Genomic DNA, 20,032 nt, shown 5'->3' on the forward strand with positions numbered 1-20,032 from the left:
CTCTTTTGTTCTCTCCTTGCCTTAGATGCCTGCTTGCTGCCTGCTGGCTTGCAGGAGCGAGCGGGATGACTTGTGGTGACAGCTGTAAAGTTGCAGATGGGAGCAGAGCGAGGAAAAAAGCCCTTGTTCGGTTAGGAGGGGGTTTATATCTCTCTGTTTCCATAACTACACAGAAGGAGAAAAACACGCTTCTTTCATGCTTGTCTAGATTCAAAATTGCCTGTTGTCATCCTGTCATAGGTTCAGCACCTTTGCGGGTTGGTCTTAGTAGTATTTTTGGATTATGAAATGATTGTGAAATTTGTATATTGCCTTCACAGTTGAGATTTGACTTAATCGCCGAGTCTTCTGAGGTGTCCAATGTTTTCTTCTCTGTTTTAAATGTTTTGGCCCATTCTTATCAACCATCTCCATTATGTGAAAGCCATTCAGCTCTCAAAATAGTCTTTATAAGCTTGCTTAATTCTTAGAGAGCCCATAAATTTTAATACTCATTAAATAAATCTTGGTCCTTTAATCTCAGACTTCTTAAAAGTGGAAAGTGGGAACTTTTTTTTTCTTAACTATTCTGAGTTTGGTAAGGCAGCTACTTAAAAACTTCCTGATAACTTGTTCCTCTATGAATATGCAAAACATTTTCAGTTAAATGGTTTCTTACTTTATTAGCCAGTCACAGCTCATATTCTTGCCATACTGTACAAACTCACTATCCAGGTGACACCGATGCTAGGATTTATACAAAAATATTAACATATTAAAATATTTATTAACAAAAATACCTCCAAAAAAGTTTGTTAAAAACAAAGATTTACAAATCAAGATTTACTCATTAAGGAGAAATTTGAGGTAGGCGTCAGTGAGCAGGGCATTTTACAAAACATTTCCTAAAGAGCTACAACTCTATTAGACAATGAAAACTTTACAATACTTACAAAAGAAGAAACAAAATTAATTAGAGAGTCTTTCACATCTTTAGGGCTGGTAGAATCTAGAGATAAAAACAAGTTACAAGTAGGGAGCTGTTCAAAGGAAATTTGACACAAATTGTGGCTTTTTTAACATATGATACTATGCTCATGAGACACAAAAATAATTATTTATAATTCTTGAAACCAGTAGTCATGATTATTAGGTAAGTTAACAGCCTTGTATTTAACTATTATAAGTACTTGTATAATTGTGAGTGGGCATGAGTTCAGCCATCAACACGCGCTGAAGCTGTAGGAAGAAATCTTTTATGCTGAGGGTGAAAGAGGTTGTCCAGAGAAGTGGTAGAAGCCCCATCCCTGGAAACATCCCAGGTCAAGTTTGCACAGAGCTCTGAGAAACATGATCTAGTTAAAGATGTCCCTGCTTACTGCCAGGGGGTGGGACTAGCTGGCTTTTAAAAGTCCTTTCCAACCTAAAGCATGATTTTATAAAGCAGGAATCTAATTATTGAAGCAGAGTTGTTGTGTCTCAGGCTACTCCAGGAGAGGGCTTAAATTTGTTGGGCAGCATTTAAATTTTTTTATTTTGGAATATTTGATTACGCTTATCTGTTCTGATAGCAGAATGAATCACTGAGACTCATTGTGAAGACACAGTCTGTACCAAAAAGAACAGTTCTCTATCATATGAGTTGTCCACTGGACCAAGAAATGTTGTCACACGCATTTAACCCAGTGTGTAACATCCACTCAGTATACAGGCCTAAATACCTAGATTTATTACTTTGTAAATGTGTCATTTATAAATGTATGGTATCTCCTTAAAGGGTGAGATTCCAGTGCCAAAGACTGGAGTTGGTTTTATTTGCTTTCATTAGGCATCATGTACTGCAGTATACGACTGCTAGAAAATAGGTGTGTCACCACTTGTCAGTAACAATGGATTTATTTCAAAGAATTGTGTTGATTACACTTACATACATTGTAAGAAAAAATTAAGTCCTGCCCCCATTGAAAGTGGGGAGCAATGACTTTGTTTACAATGGGCAGAATGGGCTAATTAATGTATGTTAAGTGCTTTGAAGACTTTGATTGTTAGGTGTTACACCTTACAGTTGTATTTATTATACTTTTTTTTCACTCTAGTGCATACAATTTGTCCTGGATGCATCAGTGATTTATTTTCAGGCACCTGTATTTTTTTTATTTTCTTATTTTGGAATAGAAGTGCTTTGTTTGCCAGTTGTACATACACAGAGGAGTGTGACTGATTGCTGTTAATACACAATTTGCAGCTTTTTTTTCTTGCGCCACCAGAACTGGCCAGCATTTGACTATTGCTGACATGTCGGGGAGCCTGTTGATTACACTATCGGTTTCACAGATGGGTGCTTCTTGTTCAAAGCCTTCAAAACTAGGAAACGTTTAGCTAATGCCTTGCACTACATAAAGAGATCAAAAAGGTCTAAAAGCTATCTGCTAGTCCTCTGCTACAAGCAATTAGGATAATACCGAATCATCCCAGATCACGTAGTAATAAATATTTTAGCTTTCCCTTAAGTGTGTATTGATATTCAGAGCTGCCTGCTGGTAAATAAAACAATCAGAACTAAATTTCTCTTTGAATCTGGGCTATTCTGTTTTCAGCACTCGATTTTTTTATTTTTTCCCTTCTCTTTCTGTCTGTCTCTCTCATTTTGTCTCTAGAGAAAATTATTGTCTGCCTGGAAATCAAGTTACAGTGCTAACTGAAATAGTGGCATGTTATATATGGAACAGAGGGCCAGGCTGGCAATTTGCTGGGATCCCCTGGGGTTTGTTTGCCTTGGCCAATATAGAACAGGCTGCAGCCAACTTTATATTTAATCAGGGGTGAATCCTGAAAAAAAAACAAAACACCACCAAATGAAAAAAAAACAACCATCAGATCTTGATATAGGAGGCTGCATCTTTGTCTCAGCATCTCAATGGGTATTCTTATGCTGGATCCTTTGGTCTTGCTGCTTGTCCTTAGGTGGATCACACTCTCTGCTGGAAAAATGAAAGAGATCTGATTGTCTCTGTATTTTTTCATTTTTTACATCCATATATGTAATGTAAATGAAGTTCATTTGCAAAGCTGGTCACATACACTCACTGTGCATTTGTAACCCTGTATGATTATAAATTAGCAGGCATGGGTACCACAGAAGACATTAACGTATAAATCAAAGCAGCAAAGGCATTCTAGCCCCCAGACTCCCTTTCTTATTATTTTTATTCATAACTGTGATACCAAAACCTTTCAAAAGTTGCATTTAAAGTAGACTTTCCAGAAATTAGGGGTTTAGTTCACCTCTGAATATAGTCAGAAAATATTTTGAAGTAGTTCTACAGCATAATATAGGGAAATATCAACTCTGTAATGTGTGATGACATTCTTGAGGTACCTCCCAGTGTCATTTCTAGTGATGATAGTACCCTGAAATTTGGTTTCAAATCCTGATGCAGTGACTTCACTGAAGTTTTTAATATATTTAGAAAAGTTCCTTTTACACAGGGAGTTGTACTTGTCTACCTCAAGTGAGTAATCACCACAGCTGACTTTCTGCTCATAATAAGGTGAGAAGAATTTCATGTGTCAACAACAAAAAAATATTTAGCTCAGTGGGGCATCTCATTGCCAACAATCCTTTGAGTAGAATTACCATATACAGCCACATATGTGTTGCTCAGCACAGGATTTAAAAATATTTTCCCAGTCTCCAGCATCTGCTACTATTTTCTTTAGCACCACAGGTGTATAACAGTGTCAACAAGACTAAGATCTAGACAGGTTGGTCTGCACTACAAAGTCCTGCTGCTGTAGCTGTATCTGCTCAGAGTATGACAACTTCACACTTTGCATTTCACACTGCTGTGCTGACAAAACCCAGCAGAAGATGACTCTCGTTGCCTTTTGTTCAGAGGTTGGTGTAGCTGTGCCAGCAGTGATACCTCTCCATCAGCATGGTCTCCAGCTTCTCTAGAGAGTGTAGCTGAATAGCAGAGACTCTGTAGGGCACAGCCTTGCTCTGCCTGTGCTTTGGGGCTGCAGAGCTCCTGTATTCAATATTGAGTTTTTCTCAGCTCATTTTATCTAGCTTGAGGGCTGATAGTCAAACATTTTGAGATGCCTTGGAAGCGGGATGGCATCCTGTGGAAGCTAAATAATTAGTACAAATTGTGAGAGGAGGGCTGAGCACGCTGGTATCATACAGCAGTATTTTGCACCTCCATCCCAAGCACATTAGCAGGCTTGGCACTTCAAAGTATTTCACCATTTCTCTGCCGCCCCCATCTCACAAATAAAGGATCCTTGTACAGGCAAATCCCAACTTTGTCACACCCCCTTCTTCTTCTGTTCTTGATGAAGAGTTTCAACTGAAATTGAGATTCAAAAGGAAAAAGTGAAAGTATTTATCTACAAGAGATTAATTCTCACCTTCCATGCAGAGTAAATGAGTATCTGATGTCAGCTAATTATCTAATCTCCTTGGGTAATCCCTGAAGAGAGGCACCCATGGTAGTACATCCTACCTGGCTGAGAGCACAGAAAGGTCTGAGTTGTACATGAGACATGTTTCTATCTCTGTTTGGCTACAAAGACAACCCAGATAACTGGATGTTTATTTTAGGGTCCAGGAGGTATACTGAAGATCACAAGATAGTGTATCTCAGACATCCTTATCTGCTAATGATTCCCACAAGGCTTCACTTGTTCCCCTTTTTCTCTTCTCTATTACGACTTTGTTTCAGATCAAAAGAGAATAAGGGACCTATTTCTTGTCCTCCATCCCAAGTAAGAAGCTGTTCTCCAGAGGTGTGTACTTGTCTTCACACCACATGGAAGCTGCAATAGCAGGTGCTGTATTTGTCAGCTGGGAAATAACTAATCCCCTGGCTGATAATCATGGGAGACCCTATGTAGTAACATTGGTTGGTAGTTGTCTGCAGTGTCAAGAAGTCTCAGGGGAGTGGAGGAAAGCCGCAGCCACTGCAATGTCTGCGTAACTTCATCAGATAAGCATTTAGTTGTTAACCTCTCTGTGCAGCTGCTTCAAGCTACCTATAACTTTGAGGTCTCTTCCAGCCTTGGTGATACTGTGATAACAGCGCAAGGGTAGATGGAGCAGTTTATTGTGGCACTGGACTTGGGAGTTCTCTGTGTGTCTATGCACATATCAGCAAGGAGAAAGAGTGAACTCTTGTGTAGTTGAGTAAGACAGGGTCTCCATCACTCCTAACTCTATTCAACTGCTAGGTCTTTTGCTTCATAATTTAATTTCTTGTAGCTACACAGGCTCTACCGCTGTCTATCAAATGGAGCAAGTGTGTGTAGTGCTGGTACTTAATGGTTAAAATGCTTGTTTTACATAACTAGAGCATAACCTCAGGAATTAATCTCCGTACTTATTAAGGCAAGATAGTAATTGGATTTTCCTTCTGGTAACCTTTCTCAGCTTTCCTACATTTTCTGTCCCGGTCATGAAAGCATGGGGCTGTCTGGGCAAGCACTGGTCTCTTGCATGTTCTTCACAAGACTAATTGGTGATGCTTCATCAATTACCCTTTGCAGTTTTATGATATGTTATTTTTTCCAAGCAAATTTTTAAAGGTACTGTTCATAAAAAGTGTTCTTCCATGTTTCAGAGCTCATTATATTTTAGCTCTTGCTGCACCCTTTAAAAGTCTTATCTGCTAGAATTTAAGTAAAGAGTTCTTCATTAAAACTGGACATAAACCTGAGAGCTTCCATTGTGCCACAGGTGTGTGCATTAGAGAGGAACTTTCACTGGTATCAAGTCTCCACCCTGGCTGAGATAGAGAATAAATAAACTTGAAGGATAAGGTTTGTGTTCATTTTTATTTCTGTTTGTAAGTAATTTTTAAAAGAGTCACTATGTAACTTCTGTTCCCTTTACTTGATCTACTCTATTGTGCAGTTGATCTCAGTCCCACATTTGATCCAAGACTTGCGGGCTCTTCGGTTTAATTTGTAATTTGTCTGTTAATTAAGAAGGAGAAAATGTGGTGTGATGGGTGGAGCTGGGGACCAGGAATCGAAGCTGCCGAGTTCTTCCTAATTCTGCTCCTCATCTGAGGAAAATCACTTACACCTTCTGACCCATATTGTCTCTGGGATTCTCAATATAATTGTGTTCAAATGCCCCTAAGCAATGATATGAAGGCTCATAATGGCAAGATTGAAAGTGCTCCCTTTCACAGAGTCTGCAGAGATGTTCAGTTACAGGCTTCAGGTCAAGTCCCCTGTAGGTTCTACCACTACATGTCTTATAATTATGGAAGAACATGGGGGTATCTATAGTGTACTTTTCTATGAAGAAAACATTAACCTTTGACTGATAATGATTTAGCATCGATAATGATGAAGAAGACAGAAAGGACTAGCTTGGTTTCTGCAGTGTGTGTGCACCTAGTGCAGGAAGGAAAATCCTTTGCACTACAAATGCAAAGGCATTTGCTGTGATTTCCTGATGAGAGAGAATGTCAGTGCCCACCCTGCTGAAACCTAGCTTCTTAACTGTCTTTGCACTTAATTTTTACCTGGATCTCTTAAAAAAAATCAAATAGGAAAAAAAGCAGGGAAAGAACACAACCCTTTGTAAGAGCAAATAAAGCAAAGGAATAAATAACCACTAGGAAATTCCCAGCACATCCTTTTCTGAAGGTTTCAGGAAATTCCACTTCTTGGAGGAAACACTAAAAATGAGGAGGAGCCCAGAAGAGAGACAGCTGAGATAATTTTTCACTGCCAGGACTGCACTGTGTTGTCTCTCCTTTTACAACTCATTGGCAGGCATTATTACCTGGCGAAAAAATTTGTTTTGCGACTCATCCTGAGCCCTCATAAATCATTAATGCCTGGCTAAGCACAGTGTGAGAATTACAAATACTTTGAGAATAAGGGCCCATTCTGATATATCTTTGTGTCTAATACTAATGTCTGCTAGTTATTTAGTAATACAAAGGAGCCTCAGCAAGGAAGATCAATGAATCAATGCAGTCTCCTGACTTCCTCCTCCTCTCCACCTGCCTCTTCTCTTTCTACTTCACAAACTGAGCCACAAAAAATTATAGGAATGTTCACGGTCATCTGTGTGGAAAGCACTATAACAAGTCAGGGGTATAAGGAAGGATTTACAGCCTCTGAATGTCTGGAAGAAAAAGAGAAGCTTCAATTTCTGATTAGACTTTGTTCTGATTTCTCCTTTTTTATAAGCCAAATTGCAGCACTGCTCTAGACCTGTGTTTTCCAGCTTGCACCCGTTGAAAGCATGCAGTATAAAGCACACTGAAGTGTGTAAAGAGCATAGGTAGAAACTGTGCCCAGCAACAGCAGGACTGAATGTAATTAAAGGGCACTCAGTAAAGGCCAAGTAAATAGCTCATTACCTGAGGGAGCTGTTTGGGGACTTAAGATACTAAAACTGGCTCTCACAATATTGGAAACAGCACAGAGATTGCAACATCTATAGCTGGAGTGGCTGAACTTTACATCTTGTTATTCAGCAATCTTGGCCACAAGCATGAGTTTGAGGATTGTCTTTACTGTCTTGCTTACCCTGAGCACACCTCCGAAAATGCCTATCCAATTCAGAGCGCAACTAAACTGTTTCCTCTCCTGAAGCACAGGATCCATGTATGCCCTCCTATTTCGTACAGTTGTACTCTTTGGTCTCTAAGAATGAGGAAATGGAACAAGGTGAGATGGAGATTGACCCCTTGTGTAAGCGTACTCTTAAACTTGGTTGGAGCCCTTGCCTTGAAAGGCTTCTGCAAGGAAGATTGTGAAGGACTACCACAGATACTAGAGAAAAAGATCTTGAAGAGGAACTTGGGGGAAGTGGAAGTGAGGATGGAGGACAGTTGGGCAAATACGAAAAGGGGAATAACAAAATTTAAGTAGTGGATGAGAGACGATCAGAAAGTTCAGAAGGAAAAGTAGCTGTCTTTAAGGTATAAAATGATAGAAAATTGGCTGGGAGGAAAATGTAGTTCCTGAAAGTGAAAGTAGGAAAATGGATGAAAAAAAAGTAATTTATATGTGAAAAAGGACAGAAAAATCCCCTCCAAAAGCATGCAGCTAAGAAAGTGTCTTTTCCTTTGAAACCAGAGACCTTAGTTACTTTGACCCTTAATCAGTAAAACACCCCTTATGTTCAAAGCATCTTTGGTCTTCTACTAAGACCTGAAGCATTCATGGTCAAACCAGACTTTAGGCACCACACTTCCAGCAAAAGCCTGAAAATTTCCTGCAGAAGAGTGAACATTCAGCTTCCATTTTAAGTTTTTCTCAAAATGTATCATTGTACTTCAGCTCAGATAAATTTGTTAAAAATAGTCCCTGCTATAGCACCCACATGACAGAATGGTTTATTTTCCCCTATTATAGATCTGACACAAGCCTGCTGTTATTTCTGTGCCCTCTCTAATGATCTGCTTGCTCTCAGGAGAGCACTGACCCATTTCACACAGAATAATTAGCCTTTCAGACACTACTGTGCTTCCATTAAATAGACATAAATGTGCAAGGTGACATTTATTTACTTAGGCCTGAAAAATGTGCACCACAGATGTTGGGGCTTGGGAAAACTTCAATTTCTTTTCATACAACAGTTGTGTATTTGCATGTTTTCATGTTGTTTAACCACCAGTGCTTTGCTGGAAAGATTGCTGATGAATTTCACTTGGAAAGCAGAAGAACATAAAGATTATCTGGGTCTTCATTTTACCATAAGGCCCTTTGGTAATGCTTTGGCAGCCCAATGCCCAAGCCCAACAGTGGCATTAAATCCAGATATACTTACACACTATTCAGGTCCTTTTTACTTTATATAAGGACTCCATGTAAAGAATTGTTGTTGATTTACAGATCTGTCTGAAGATGAAAGCATTCAGGGTATTACACTGAGAAAATGAGAACCTTGACCTATTACAAACATAAAATAAACCCAAAATCCTTTAGTATTTAAAATCAGCTCTTTTGTCATCTTGGTCACTGGCTTCTGAACTGCCAGGCTATTGCCAAGGTGAAAAGTATATTATTCATCTTGATAGCCACTTTGGTCTGCAAAGTTGGATGGAAATCTTACCCTTAAAACTCTAGCCAGCTTGTAGGTTGCTTAATAGTTCACATCCACACATGAAGACGTGGCATGCTATTATTTCATTCTGTTAGTACCAATAGGCTTTATAAAAGGAGCCATCATGCAAGGTAGGTGCTTTATTGCAGGATGGAAATACTTTCATAGGTTATTTTAATCATTATGATTCTTTCATGATGTGTGAAAGTTGATTGTTGCTGTAAATGAAGCCATTGAAGGCTAAAAAATAAAAATGCTGTGATGGTAAAAACCCTTGGAGTGCAAAAAATGGGAATTGCTATAAAAGGCAGTAATTTATTCTCTGCGTGAGATTATTTTTTATCATAAGGATGCTTTTAAGCTAATTCTGAAGCATATACAATTGTAGTCTATATAGCTAAGGTATATTGCAAGATGCATTAGTAATTTGGCTAGTTTTAAATGCACTGTAATTTATAAATTATTTAGAAGTACTGTTTTGTTCTGTTAACTGAGAGGCTTAACACATTTTTACTATGTTGAGGATAAGTTATTTTTGCAGGTCTTGTGGTTTTATTGTTTTGATCCATATCCAGTTCATATTGCATCATAATACCATATTTTTACTAATGTTATTCTAGTATGTTCAAAACTTATTTGCATTTGGATAGAAATTCATTAGCTCTTGATTTTTATTATAACAAATTATTTTAACTTTTCTGTGATAATGCATTCTCTGTGTTTCTGATTTGCTGATGCTGAAATATTTTGGTTTCATTTTTTAACCCTGCCAAATTTAGGATTGTTTTTGCTTTTTTTCTGTATATGTATTTCAGTTGTTTAGACCTACTGGTTCCTGCTTTTTTCTTTTTCTTTTTTTTTTAATATGTTATGTTTGTAACTTCTGACTGTCTGTGTTGAGCCAATCTTACCAACAAAAATATCAGTTGTTTCCTGTTTCTCTACTTCTTTACAAAAAAAAAAAAGAAAAAATTAAAAGTTAAAAAGTAAAAATAAAAAACTCTTAATGGGAACCCTGGCACTGTCTGTCTTCTCTGTTCTGCAGAAATGTTGAAGGAGTTGAACCAGCAACGCAGAGCGAAAGAGTTTACAGACCTGAAAATTATTGTTGAAGGCAAAGAGTTTGAAGTCCACCAAAATGTTCTAGCTTCCTGCAGCTTGTATTTCAAGGACCTGATTAAAAGGTTTGCCTTCCTTCCAGCTGTGATCTGCTCTGTTCTTTTGTAGGGCGCATTTGTGTCGCTTTTTTTTCCTCCCCTCTCTTGCAGGTTTATGAAGATTGAATCTCCTGTCACAGAGCCAGTAGCCATTCTTTCCACCTCCTCTGAATGTATTTCCAAACTGAGACTCAGACCCATTTGTTACATATCTGACTCGTACAGTGTAATTATTTCTGATGAGTAGAGGCCAGTTTTGGCTGAAGAAAGTGTTCCACCATCTTAAGATTTAAACTCAGCTGCTAATGGTGATTCAGTGATTCAGACCACAACTAAAAACAACTGCTATCGATGTTTTCAAGGGACTCTGTCATATATGACTAAAGTCTGTCCTTCGGGCTACAATAAGCCATCAGCATTCTGGTGAACAATGCTGAGACATCTTGCTAATAAAGCATTTGGAGTATCATAATCCCTTCACCCCAGAATATTTTGTTACATGCTTTGCGTGGCTTTTATGGGCAAAGGGATTGATATTTTTATTATTTGGGGACTTTTGAAAGACAAAAAGTCAACTGATTCATCTCTTTGTAAAAGATTGGAAGTAAGATGATTTTCTGGTCAAAATATAGCTCAGTCTGCATGTTAGACTAAGGGTAGGGTTTTTTCTTACAAACAGTCTAGCTTAGGGTAGGTACAGTATGTACATTTTCTAAACATCCTGTCTCCACCTTTGCATTCCCCCCCCCTGTCTGTTTCTAGCCGATTGATTCTAAACAGTGCATGATAATCTTTTTTTTCCATTACATTGATTTTTCAATTTGTATGCTTCATATACTCACATAGGAATAAATCTGTACTCTTGTATTATTAGTAAGTTAGAGTAGCAAGTAAGGGGGAAAAAAAACCACAAGGATAACTTTCATTTTTCTCTCAATCATCAGCAAATTAATACAGCTGCTGATTTTGCCTTGCAGTATTTTCCTGAGCAGACTGAGCCTGGACTGTGCTAAAAAATGGGATTAAAGAACATTTTTCTTGCTTCAAATCCTGTATTTAAATTTTGCCAACTAACACAATAGTGACTGTATTTTATTTCAGGATGGCATATTGGCTGGTATCTCCTTACAGTGTATTATGTCCTTTTGCACAAAGCTGGTTTTATAATTATGGATATATATTACATTTCTATGATATAACTGTGCTGACTGCCTTATCAATTATTCATAAAAAAATATGTTGGCCTAGGAAGCATGTCTTTTCCCCTCTGTAAATCTAATGATTGCTAACTGTAGCTATGCCAGATCTCTCCTGTGCTTTCTCTTCTGTCTGCTCATTATCATTTAATTGTTAAGGCTACAATATATTCTTTCTAGGGTGATAGAGAGTGAAGTCTACAGGGAAAGAAAGATCTTAGCATCAACTTACAGAAATCCAATGACTGACTAGCCAAAGACTGTAATTTGGGGTTTGCTGTGAAGACATCTGCTGGTTTGCAGAAGTCACCAGGCAGCATCCATTTCTAGAAGCACACTGGGAAATCTCATTTCTTTATTATTTAGTTATCAGAAGGAGATATACTTAAACTGAACACTACTCTGCTAAGAATTCATTTAAAACAAACTAAAACCACCAACCCTTATTAAATACTCTGAAAAGAGACTATGAAAACAAAACCTTAGTTTTAAGCACTTACTGTCTTTCAGCTACTCACATAAGGCTCATAGGTATTACAAGAAAAAAATAGTGCAAAATTTAGTCCATTTGCCAACCTCACCACTTTTTGCCTTCTTTCACATCATCATCAGCAATAAATATTCCACAGGCTGATTTGTGTCTGCAGTCAGATCGCTCTATCCCAGTTATCTTTCATATATAACCTCAGTCACACACATGTAACCTTGATGAAGGCTAATGCAGTTGCACAGGTGTACCCAAGGCACAAATACCTTTATTACTGATGATGATGTTTGAATAAGAAGAATCCAACTTGATATCTAGTTGAGCTTGCAAAACTGCCAGCTGAGAAAAATAAATATTCATCTGTAGACTGAGCAAATGTGTCTTTGCGAGGCAATGAAGTCAGGGCTGTGGGGTGGAATTTCTAAAGTCTTGGGGTTTAGAGGATACTTGCAGTGTAAAGCCTGGTCCTTTTAGAATCCCCAATGAAGTCAATAAAAGTCAAAGACTCAAGGTGCAAGACACACTAGTTATTTTGCAGGGTCATACCCTTAATAATGCAGAATCATCAGAGTCAGTATCTTTATAAATACATCTAGAATCCTTTCCTGATATGTTAGAAGCACCTTTGAGACAGTACTTAAAGCTTTATGTGATTTATATTCCATTCTTTGGGGTATTAGAAAAGCAAGAAATTGCAGGTTTTCTTAAATAAAAAAAAAAAAAAAAAGAAGAAGGAAAAAAAAAAGAAAACCAGATCTCTTTATATCAACTATAAAGAACATTCCAAATGGTGTGTGCTAGGGTTAAATTCTAATGGCATCCCGAACAAAGGCAGCAGTGGGTTACCAGAAATGTCAATGGGAAGATGATCTATTCATGAAAGTGCTATGTGCATCCAAATAAGGATTAAAAAAAAATATATCTTTCAGAATATTAACTTTGACTGTTCTTTGCCACAGGCTAGGTATTATTAACCTCAGGTTCTGTCATTGATTCCATTATGTGTTGGGGTTGATATCTGGTGGCAGAATAGCAAGTTGTGTCTCAAAACAATAAAGGAGAAATGTTCAAAACCAAATAAGATCAATTATCCCCTCCTCAAAAATATCCTAAAGTATAGACAAAAAGTATAACAGAACTAGTTAATATCTATCTCAAGGAAGGATATTTGATGAGAATTAGTCATAGCAGGGGAAAAATGCATTTTTTGTATTGCACTGGAGTGTACAGCTAATAGCCAGGCTTGACTGGGCAAAGTAATTCTAAAATTATTTATTTATGAAACAAATTTGGTAACTTCTAAACCCCTTTATAGTTTCTCAGAAAAGGATTCATCCTGCAGTGTGCTAAGCATTTTGGTCCTCATCCAGAAAAGTTCTTGTTCCATGTGATTTTTCTTCTGAATCTCTGAGCATGGCCCTTTTGATGTTGGGTTAATCCAGTCCTGAGCCTAATCTCAGCATTAAACTAGCGCTGTGCTCTTGGAAACGGGTTAAGCAGCCCCCATCAGCAGCTGTGCAGCACTCAAGCCTAAGCTTGGACTTGACATTCATCTCCCTCCCAACAGCAGCTGACCATAAAAAGTAATCTTAGTCCTTTTCAGTTCAAAATCATCTGGAAAAAGATTATGTGTATAAGGAATACCAGGTGTGAAATGTTCCTGACATCTGTTCCACTTCACTGTGCCCGTGAAGGGAGGAAAGTGAGGTGTGGGGAAGGGATGGGAATGTGGGGAGACAGTTGCATGCCCAAGGCTGATTCCCCATTAGGCCATATTGCAATAACATCTTGGGCTGTGAATCTATCCCTAAAAAACTCAGGAACATTTTTATGTATCATTAAATATATTTGGGGAGTGCTAGGTTTCCTTCAGTTTTCTTCATAAAATCCTCTTTAAGTGTATTCTTTTTGGGGTGACTATTTGAGCCTACTTTATGACAGGTATGGGGTTGAGTACTTGGTCTTGCTGCTTGCTCCTTCAAGCCTAGAACACACAAAGAAGCTGATATACTTTATCTGCACTTAGGGAAATCATGTGATTAGTCATCTTCTTCAAAATGATCCTTGCAAGATTACTGTACTTATAGGACTTCAGAAGAAAATGGATGATAAGTAGCAGCTGAAATAGGATTCTGCCTCCTAAATGCTACTTTAGGTATTTTGGGTGCACCATCAACCACAGTTGCTTCCAATCTGCCTGACTTTGGCCTCTAGTTTGCACCTGTATTTTAATTACTTAAGAAATCACACTTCCAAAGCAAGGGTGTAGGCAATGAAGAGAAGCACCTTGAGAGCTTCCAGAAGAAGCATTTTCTCTTAATCCAGGTACTTATGTGCAGGCAGGTAAGAGATCCCTATAAAGCAATGAGAGGTCCTTGTTTCTCACTGTTAGTCAGTCAGTGTTTAGGCTTGAGGTTTACGTCTTAGACTCTAAGCTTGACATAAAATAGGTGTTTAAGATCTGAGGTGAAGGGCAAAGCCATCCATCTTTGCTGTTAAAAAGAGAGATGAGGTAATTTGCTTTGATTATGGACTTGTGGGTATTGTGTTGCTTTCTTCAGAAGTCCAGCCTAAGCTGGTTATCTAGGGTTCCTGTGCAGTTATGAGGGAAGATGGGAATGTCTATAGGGTAATTCATCCCATCTAATGATAAGTAATGTGAATTGCCTTCTGGAAATGCTCATTTCTCATTGTCCAGAGAGAAAGGCCAGCCAACCAGCCTCAGTCATAGTTGGCCAAAAGTACATAAATAATTTCTTCCAGAAACTAATGATTTTCTGAGTGTCACATGCATATGCTTATATATGTACACAGAAATAATGAATTAGATCATGATCTATAAGCAAAACAAAAAAATCTCCAAAATGCCCCTCTCCCAAAGCACAGACATGCTTATTTAAACCATTGTGGGGTTAGGCGAGGAAAGAAATGGTCTCTAAGATGTGTGTGTGTTCTGGAAGGGAGGAAGGAGTGGAAAATCCCATGAAGAGGCATCTTTTTTTGGTTGGTTGGTTGTTTTTTTTTTTTCCCCCAGATGTGTTTGGGATAGACAAATATAGCTGCTAGATAAATGGTCTGTTTGATATTTCCATAACAAAGAAAGCGTCACCATAATATTTTAATTTGCTACTTTCTTTTTCTTAACCCAAAATGCTGTAGTCTCTACTAAATATGACATTAATAATAGGAAGCACTCGACCTTATAGTCTCTTCATGGCTGAAATGCTGGCTTTTATAAGTAGACTTTAGTTTTGTTTCCTTGTGGTCAGTTACTAAATATAGATAGTTATTGTCCCACAAGCATTGTCATTGCAAGATTTGATTTTAGTGACACTTTTTAACCTTGAAGTCATCTTGGTTGCCTGATTCCAGTAGTACAGAGCAGTAAGTCACATACACAAAGATACTTGGTCACAAGAAGCAAGCATCTGTGATGCAGTGCAATCAGGTAACACTATGTTCATACTTCTTTGACTTCATGGCCAAATTGCTGTTCCACAGTACGTTGCCTCTTTTGCAATCTGAAGATTGAGGGTTTATTTTATTTTGTTTCTAAAATAGGGTTGTGTATACTCACTGAGGACTTGAAGGCAGAGCAGGAGAGGAAAGATGTTTAGGGTGAGAGGACCAAGTTCCTTTTGCTTTATACCCACACTGAAGACAGAGATGTCATTCTGCATTTTACACCATTGTGTAGAAAGGCAGCATTTGGATGCAAGACAGAGAAACCTGCCACTATCCATCTGAAACAGTCTGACAAAACTGCAAAAGCATTTAGGTGTCTGGAAAACAGACTGTCTGGTTCTTGTTTACGTTGTAAAAAGCCCAAAATGAGAAATAGCAGATGAAAGAAAAATCTACTCTTGGTGACCTCTTTGTGTTTTCTTGCTTATTAAGAACCTTGCTTTTAACTCTAGGAGAGGAGCAAACAGATTTCTACATCTGCATGCTTCAACTCCATTGTAGAACAGAATGAATGGGGGGACAAATGAAAACACTTCTTTGAAAACAGAGAAATAGGCAGTTAAAAATATGATGTTTGTTTCAGGTGCCAGAAGGAGTATAGTGACATACAGCATTAGTGGTTTCTGTTAAACCATTTAAAAGAGTTTATCAGAATGAGAGATTCATGGGAGTATAAAATACTCTTTGCCCTTTTCTGCCAGGGTGCAAGTGTAAATTACAATGTAGATGGCATTTTTCCCTTAAACAAGGGACTGATAATTGCTGTATGTTGGGTGCAAAATCTTGGCACAGGAAACAGCTTTCTGTTTTCAGCAGACCTTTTCCGTGAGCGCACTTCACTTGCTCTGCCTGGCCAAGCAGCCACACTCCCACATGCCTGTCAGAGCTGCCTGCTGGGTTTCAAATTTTGCAGCTGCCAGGCCTTGGAAAACATGTTTTCACCAAGCAAATATGTATGGTCTTCTACATAAATGAATCGCAGCTTCCAAATAGTCAGTTGCTGGGCTACCAAGCAAAGGAACTGCCACAAAACCAGTATCAGGCATTGCAGCCTGGCTATTTCCAGCCTGGTGAGCATGGCCATGGATTAGTTGGGTGAGTGGATTGGACTGAATGTTGCTCTGAAAGAAGGGACAGGTTGATGTACCTCTGTAGAGAAACAGTGGCAAGGAGGACAGAAAGACATCTTTTCAAACCTTCAGGTGCAGATTCATGATGGCTGCAGCTTGCAGAGGCACCAAGCACTTAACTTCTCACTTCTCTCTCCTTCATTGACAGCATCTCTGTTTACTGTAGTTTGAGCTTCTTGCTCACGAAATTTCTACGCACAACTACAAATCCAAGGAATGACAGACTAATCACCTCTCTTGCTCCAGCCAGGCCTATTTGCAAACCATGCAGCTGTCATACAGCCACTCATAACATGGTTCCCAGTGACCTGCCTACATTTACTTACATCTCACTGTCTAGAGGTGTGACTTTGTTGAAATTTAGGGGTAAAAGGGAACAATTACCTAACAAGGTGTATTTCAGTCTAAACAGGTCAAAGACAATGAAAAAAAACTTCACAGCATAGCAACTGGAGCCCTGTTCTTTAAAGTTGTCATTTTCAGGCCACTCCCAAAAAAACCAGCCTTGCCCTAAAACAAGGGTAATCTAGTCTCCAGTGTGCTTGCAGATAGCTTCAGTTCATTTCCTTTCATTTAAATCAGTAAGCATTAGCCTTTGCTGGATTGGGTACTGAATTTGAATTAGTATGTCCAGGTTGTGATTGTATCAGATCACAGTCCCCCCCTTTTTGTTTGCACAATGCTAAGCTTTGATGACTGAAATACTTTGAGAGTTCTGCTGGGTGATGTGGGCAGGGAGTGATAGGGTGAGAAGAGCTGCCTGCCCTTTTCCCATGGATACTGTGGCCATAGGTTTTGCAATGCATTGCCTTCCATTAATGTGCAGAGCACAGGCTGGCTCTACACATCCATAGAAAAGCACTAGCAACACCCTATAGCTGAGTGAGGAAGAACCAGTGCCTGACAGAATTAATTCTAATTACTGAAATGCTGATTGGGATCATTTGGCACTACCATAATCATAGTAGTGGCAATAAATAATAATTGTGGTTATCATTATTTTATTATTATTTTCCCTCTAGACATTGCAGTGATGAGAAAGAGCCTTGGATAGACTTACCCAGATAATTACTTGTATAAATTTCACCGCATTCCTAAGAAGCATTTATTAGCTGCATAATGCCATCTCTCTGCTAAGCTAGTTTATGATGATGTAATAAGCATCAGTAAAAATGAATCAGATTGGAGTTGGTTAAGTGAGTAAGGTTCAAGTTTTATGAGAATAATATTTTTATTTTCTTATTTTATTTTTAATCATCATTCTCATAAAATCTACCAAAAGTGGCTTGCATCTTTTATTTACCTCTAGCAAATAGTAGCTCTAGCCCCAGACTGTTTCACCATGTATTTGCTGAGTTAGGCTGCCAGAGATACTTGCAAACAAATTAGATCCTGTGCTGTTAATAAGTTGGCTCTGTTTTTTTGCTTTTGTGCTAGTACATTCAGTTTATTCTCAGTCCCTAGCAAAACTCTTTAAGTCTTGAAATGCTGTTCTTCCAAGGGCACTCGCTATTCATTTCTTCACTTCTTGCTAGTCACTTAAGCCAGCGTCTTCAAACTCATCATCTTCTTTTCTTAAATCTCAGCAGGGAGCCAGATTTGTGCCTCCAAGTGATCTCTGACACTACAGCGTTGCAGGCTGCTGCTGAGCCCTCTCCTTTAGAAACAGTCTTAACTGAGCAGTTAGATTGTGTTCTGTCAGTGAATAGCATTAAGGGTATATAGACGACTGGCTCTTTTGTTTGTTTTATTTTATTCTGGCCATGTTGTCCGTGAACAAAAGCTTTTGCCGTTAATCCCATTGCATGTCTTGGTTTGTAATAATAATTTCTGCGATAGCAAATTAGCAGAAGCCGCTAGTGCATGCCCGAGCTCACAGCCATTAATTTTCCTGATTTTCTTCTGACAGAGCAGGTGCAAACTGGCAGCATTTGACCTTAGTAAGTTACACTAGTCTTGCCAAATTTTGTCTGCCTGGAACAAGGAACATTATTTGTATCAACATGTTGGTAAAGAGTGAGCAAATGGATTTGTTGGTCAGGTAAATTCTCATGACAAATTTGCAAGCCTGTGTTTAAGTAGTGTAATTTATTTAATCTTGTTATTTTACTAGTTCATACAATAGCACCATTACGGTATATGATTTTTCTCTTATGAGACAGATGGATAGTGGCTGAGGCTCAAAGATAATATTTATCTACAAGATAGTATAATGAAGGCAGAGATTTGCAACTTAATACATTTTGAGCAGATAAAATAATTCCAAAGGAGAAGTGATGGTGTAATGCATTTTTTTATAAATCCTATTTAGTAGAACATTCAGTGCCTTGTGACATGCATACTGCAATAATGTTGCTCTATAAATGTCCCTTCCTGTCATCATTTACATGATTGATTACCTTGCAGCTGCATAAACTTGAATACCTCAGTAAAAACCTGCTACCTGAGTATGCACATGGATCTTGCTCTGTGTGTCACAGAAATGCGTGTTGGTTTGTTTGGGCATCTATACTTTTATATCTCATGAGTGTGCAATTATGATAAATCAAACTCTTTCGTACAAAATACGGCTTTCCGTGTAGAGCGCTGTGTCTCTTCTGTTCGTAGCTGAAGATTGGCTGTAATATAATGAAGTGTCTTTGTTGCTTCTCCCAAGATAAATAGCCATGTTGGTTTTGAACCATTAATAATCCTGAAGATGATGAAAAGTCAAGTAGTGGACAGTTAAGATGCAGCAATGCTGCACTCTGTCCTTTGCTGGAGTTTCAATGCCTTAAGGATTATGTTCCACGGGAAAGATGTTCAGTGTAAGTTGTATAGACTTGAACAGAAGTTTCTAATGAGCACATGGATAACAGACTCTTAAGCCTCATGCAAAGCTGCTTGTCCCAGTTTGGAGTCCTTCCTTTGGTAATCAAAATAATTTGAAAGAGAGAGGAAAAAAATGTAGCTTCATCTAAGTGCTTCATCTTGCATAAAAATATGTGGTTTCCTGTTTTCTGGACACTGAAATGGTGTCCAGGAAACAAATCAATTTAATGTTTGCTTGGTTGGGATTTTTTCTCTTTTGGTCCTATCTTTTTTTGGTAGCAAATATTTTGCTGTAGTGGAATGAGAATACAATTCTTGTAAAGTAAACATCTATGTTCCTAATTATGAAAGCAAGCCAGCCCCATCAAGCTGATGGGGCAGACCCTGGGAGGGTGCAAGATGAAGAGGCCGAGAGGCAGCTGGCCAGCAGGGCAGCCCATTGCTTTGATTCATGCAGGGAAGGACTAACCCCGAAACATGGGCTTCAGTCCAGGGTGGAGCTGGAGCTCCTGCCTGCGTGCCAGCAGTCCCATAGCTTCCATTTAGCTCAAATGTGCAGTGCAGTGGAGGATATTCAGATTCCTGAGTTACATGAGATCCTAAGCAATAGGTAGTCAAGGTAGCAATCATTCTTTGTATTACACTACCAGAATCAGTGTTTTCCTATTTCTTAACAGTTCTAAGTGTAGTATAGACTACATTGAGCAAAATATGAACAAAATTAGAATACA

General features: G+C 38.5%; 1 protein-coding gene across 4 annotated transcripts in view; it reads left to right on the top strand.

The window, feature by feature from the left end:
* Positions 1 to 20,032, top strand: part of KLHL29 (kelch like family member 29) — a 413,696-nt gene that overhangs the window by 328,901 nt on the left and 64,763 nt on the right. For all 4 annotated transcript variants that reach the window (XM_054179897.1, XM_054179898.1, XM_054179899.1 and 1 more), the window contains one exon: positions 10,101 to 10,239. In XM_054179897.1, coding sequence (XP_054035872.1) covers positions 10,101 to 10,239 — 139 coding nt within the window. The remainder of the gene's footprint in view (positions 1 to 10,100; positions 10,240 to 20,032) is intronic.

The sequence above is a fragment of the Dryobates pubescens genome, chromosome 3 (assembly GCF_014839835.1).
Source record: "Dryobates pubescens isolate bDryPub1 chromosome 3, bDryPub1.pri, whole genome shotgun sequence".
Lineage (NCBI taxonomy): Eukaryota > Metazoa > Chordata > Aves > Piciformes > Picidae > Dryobates > Dryobates pubescens.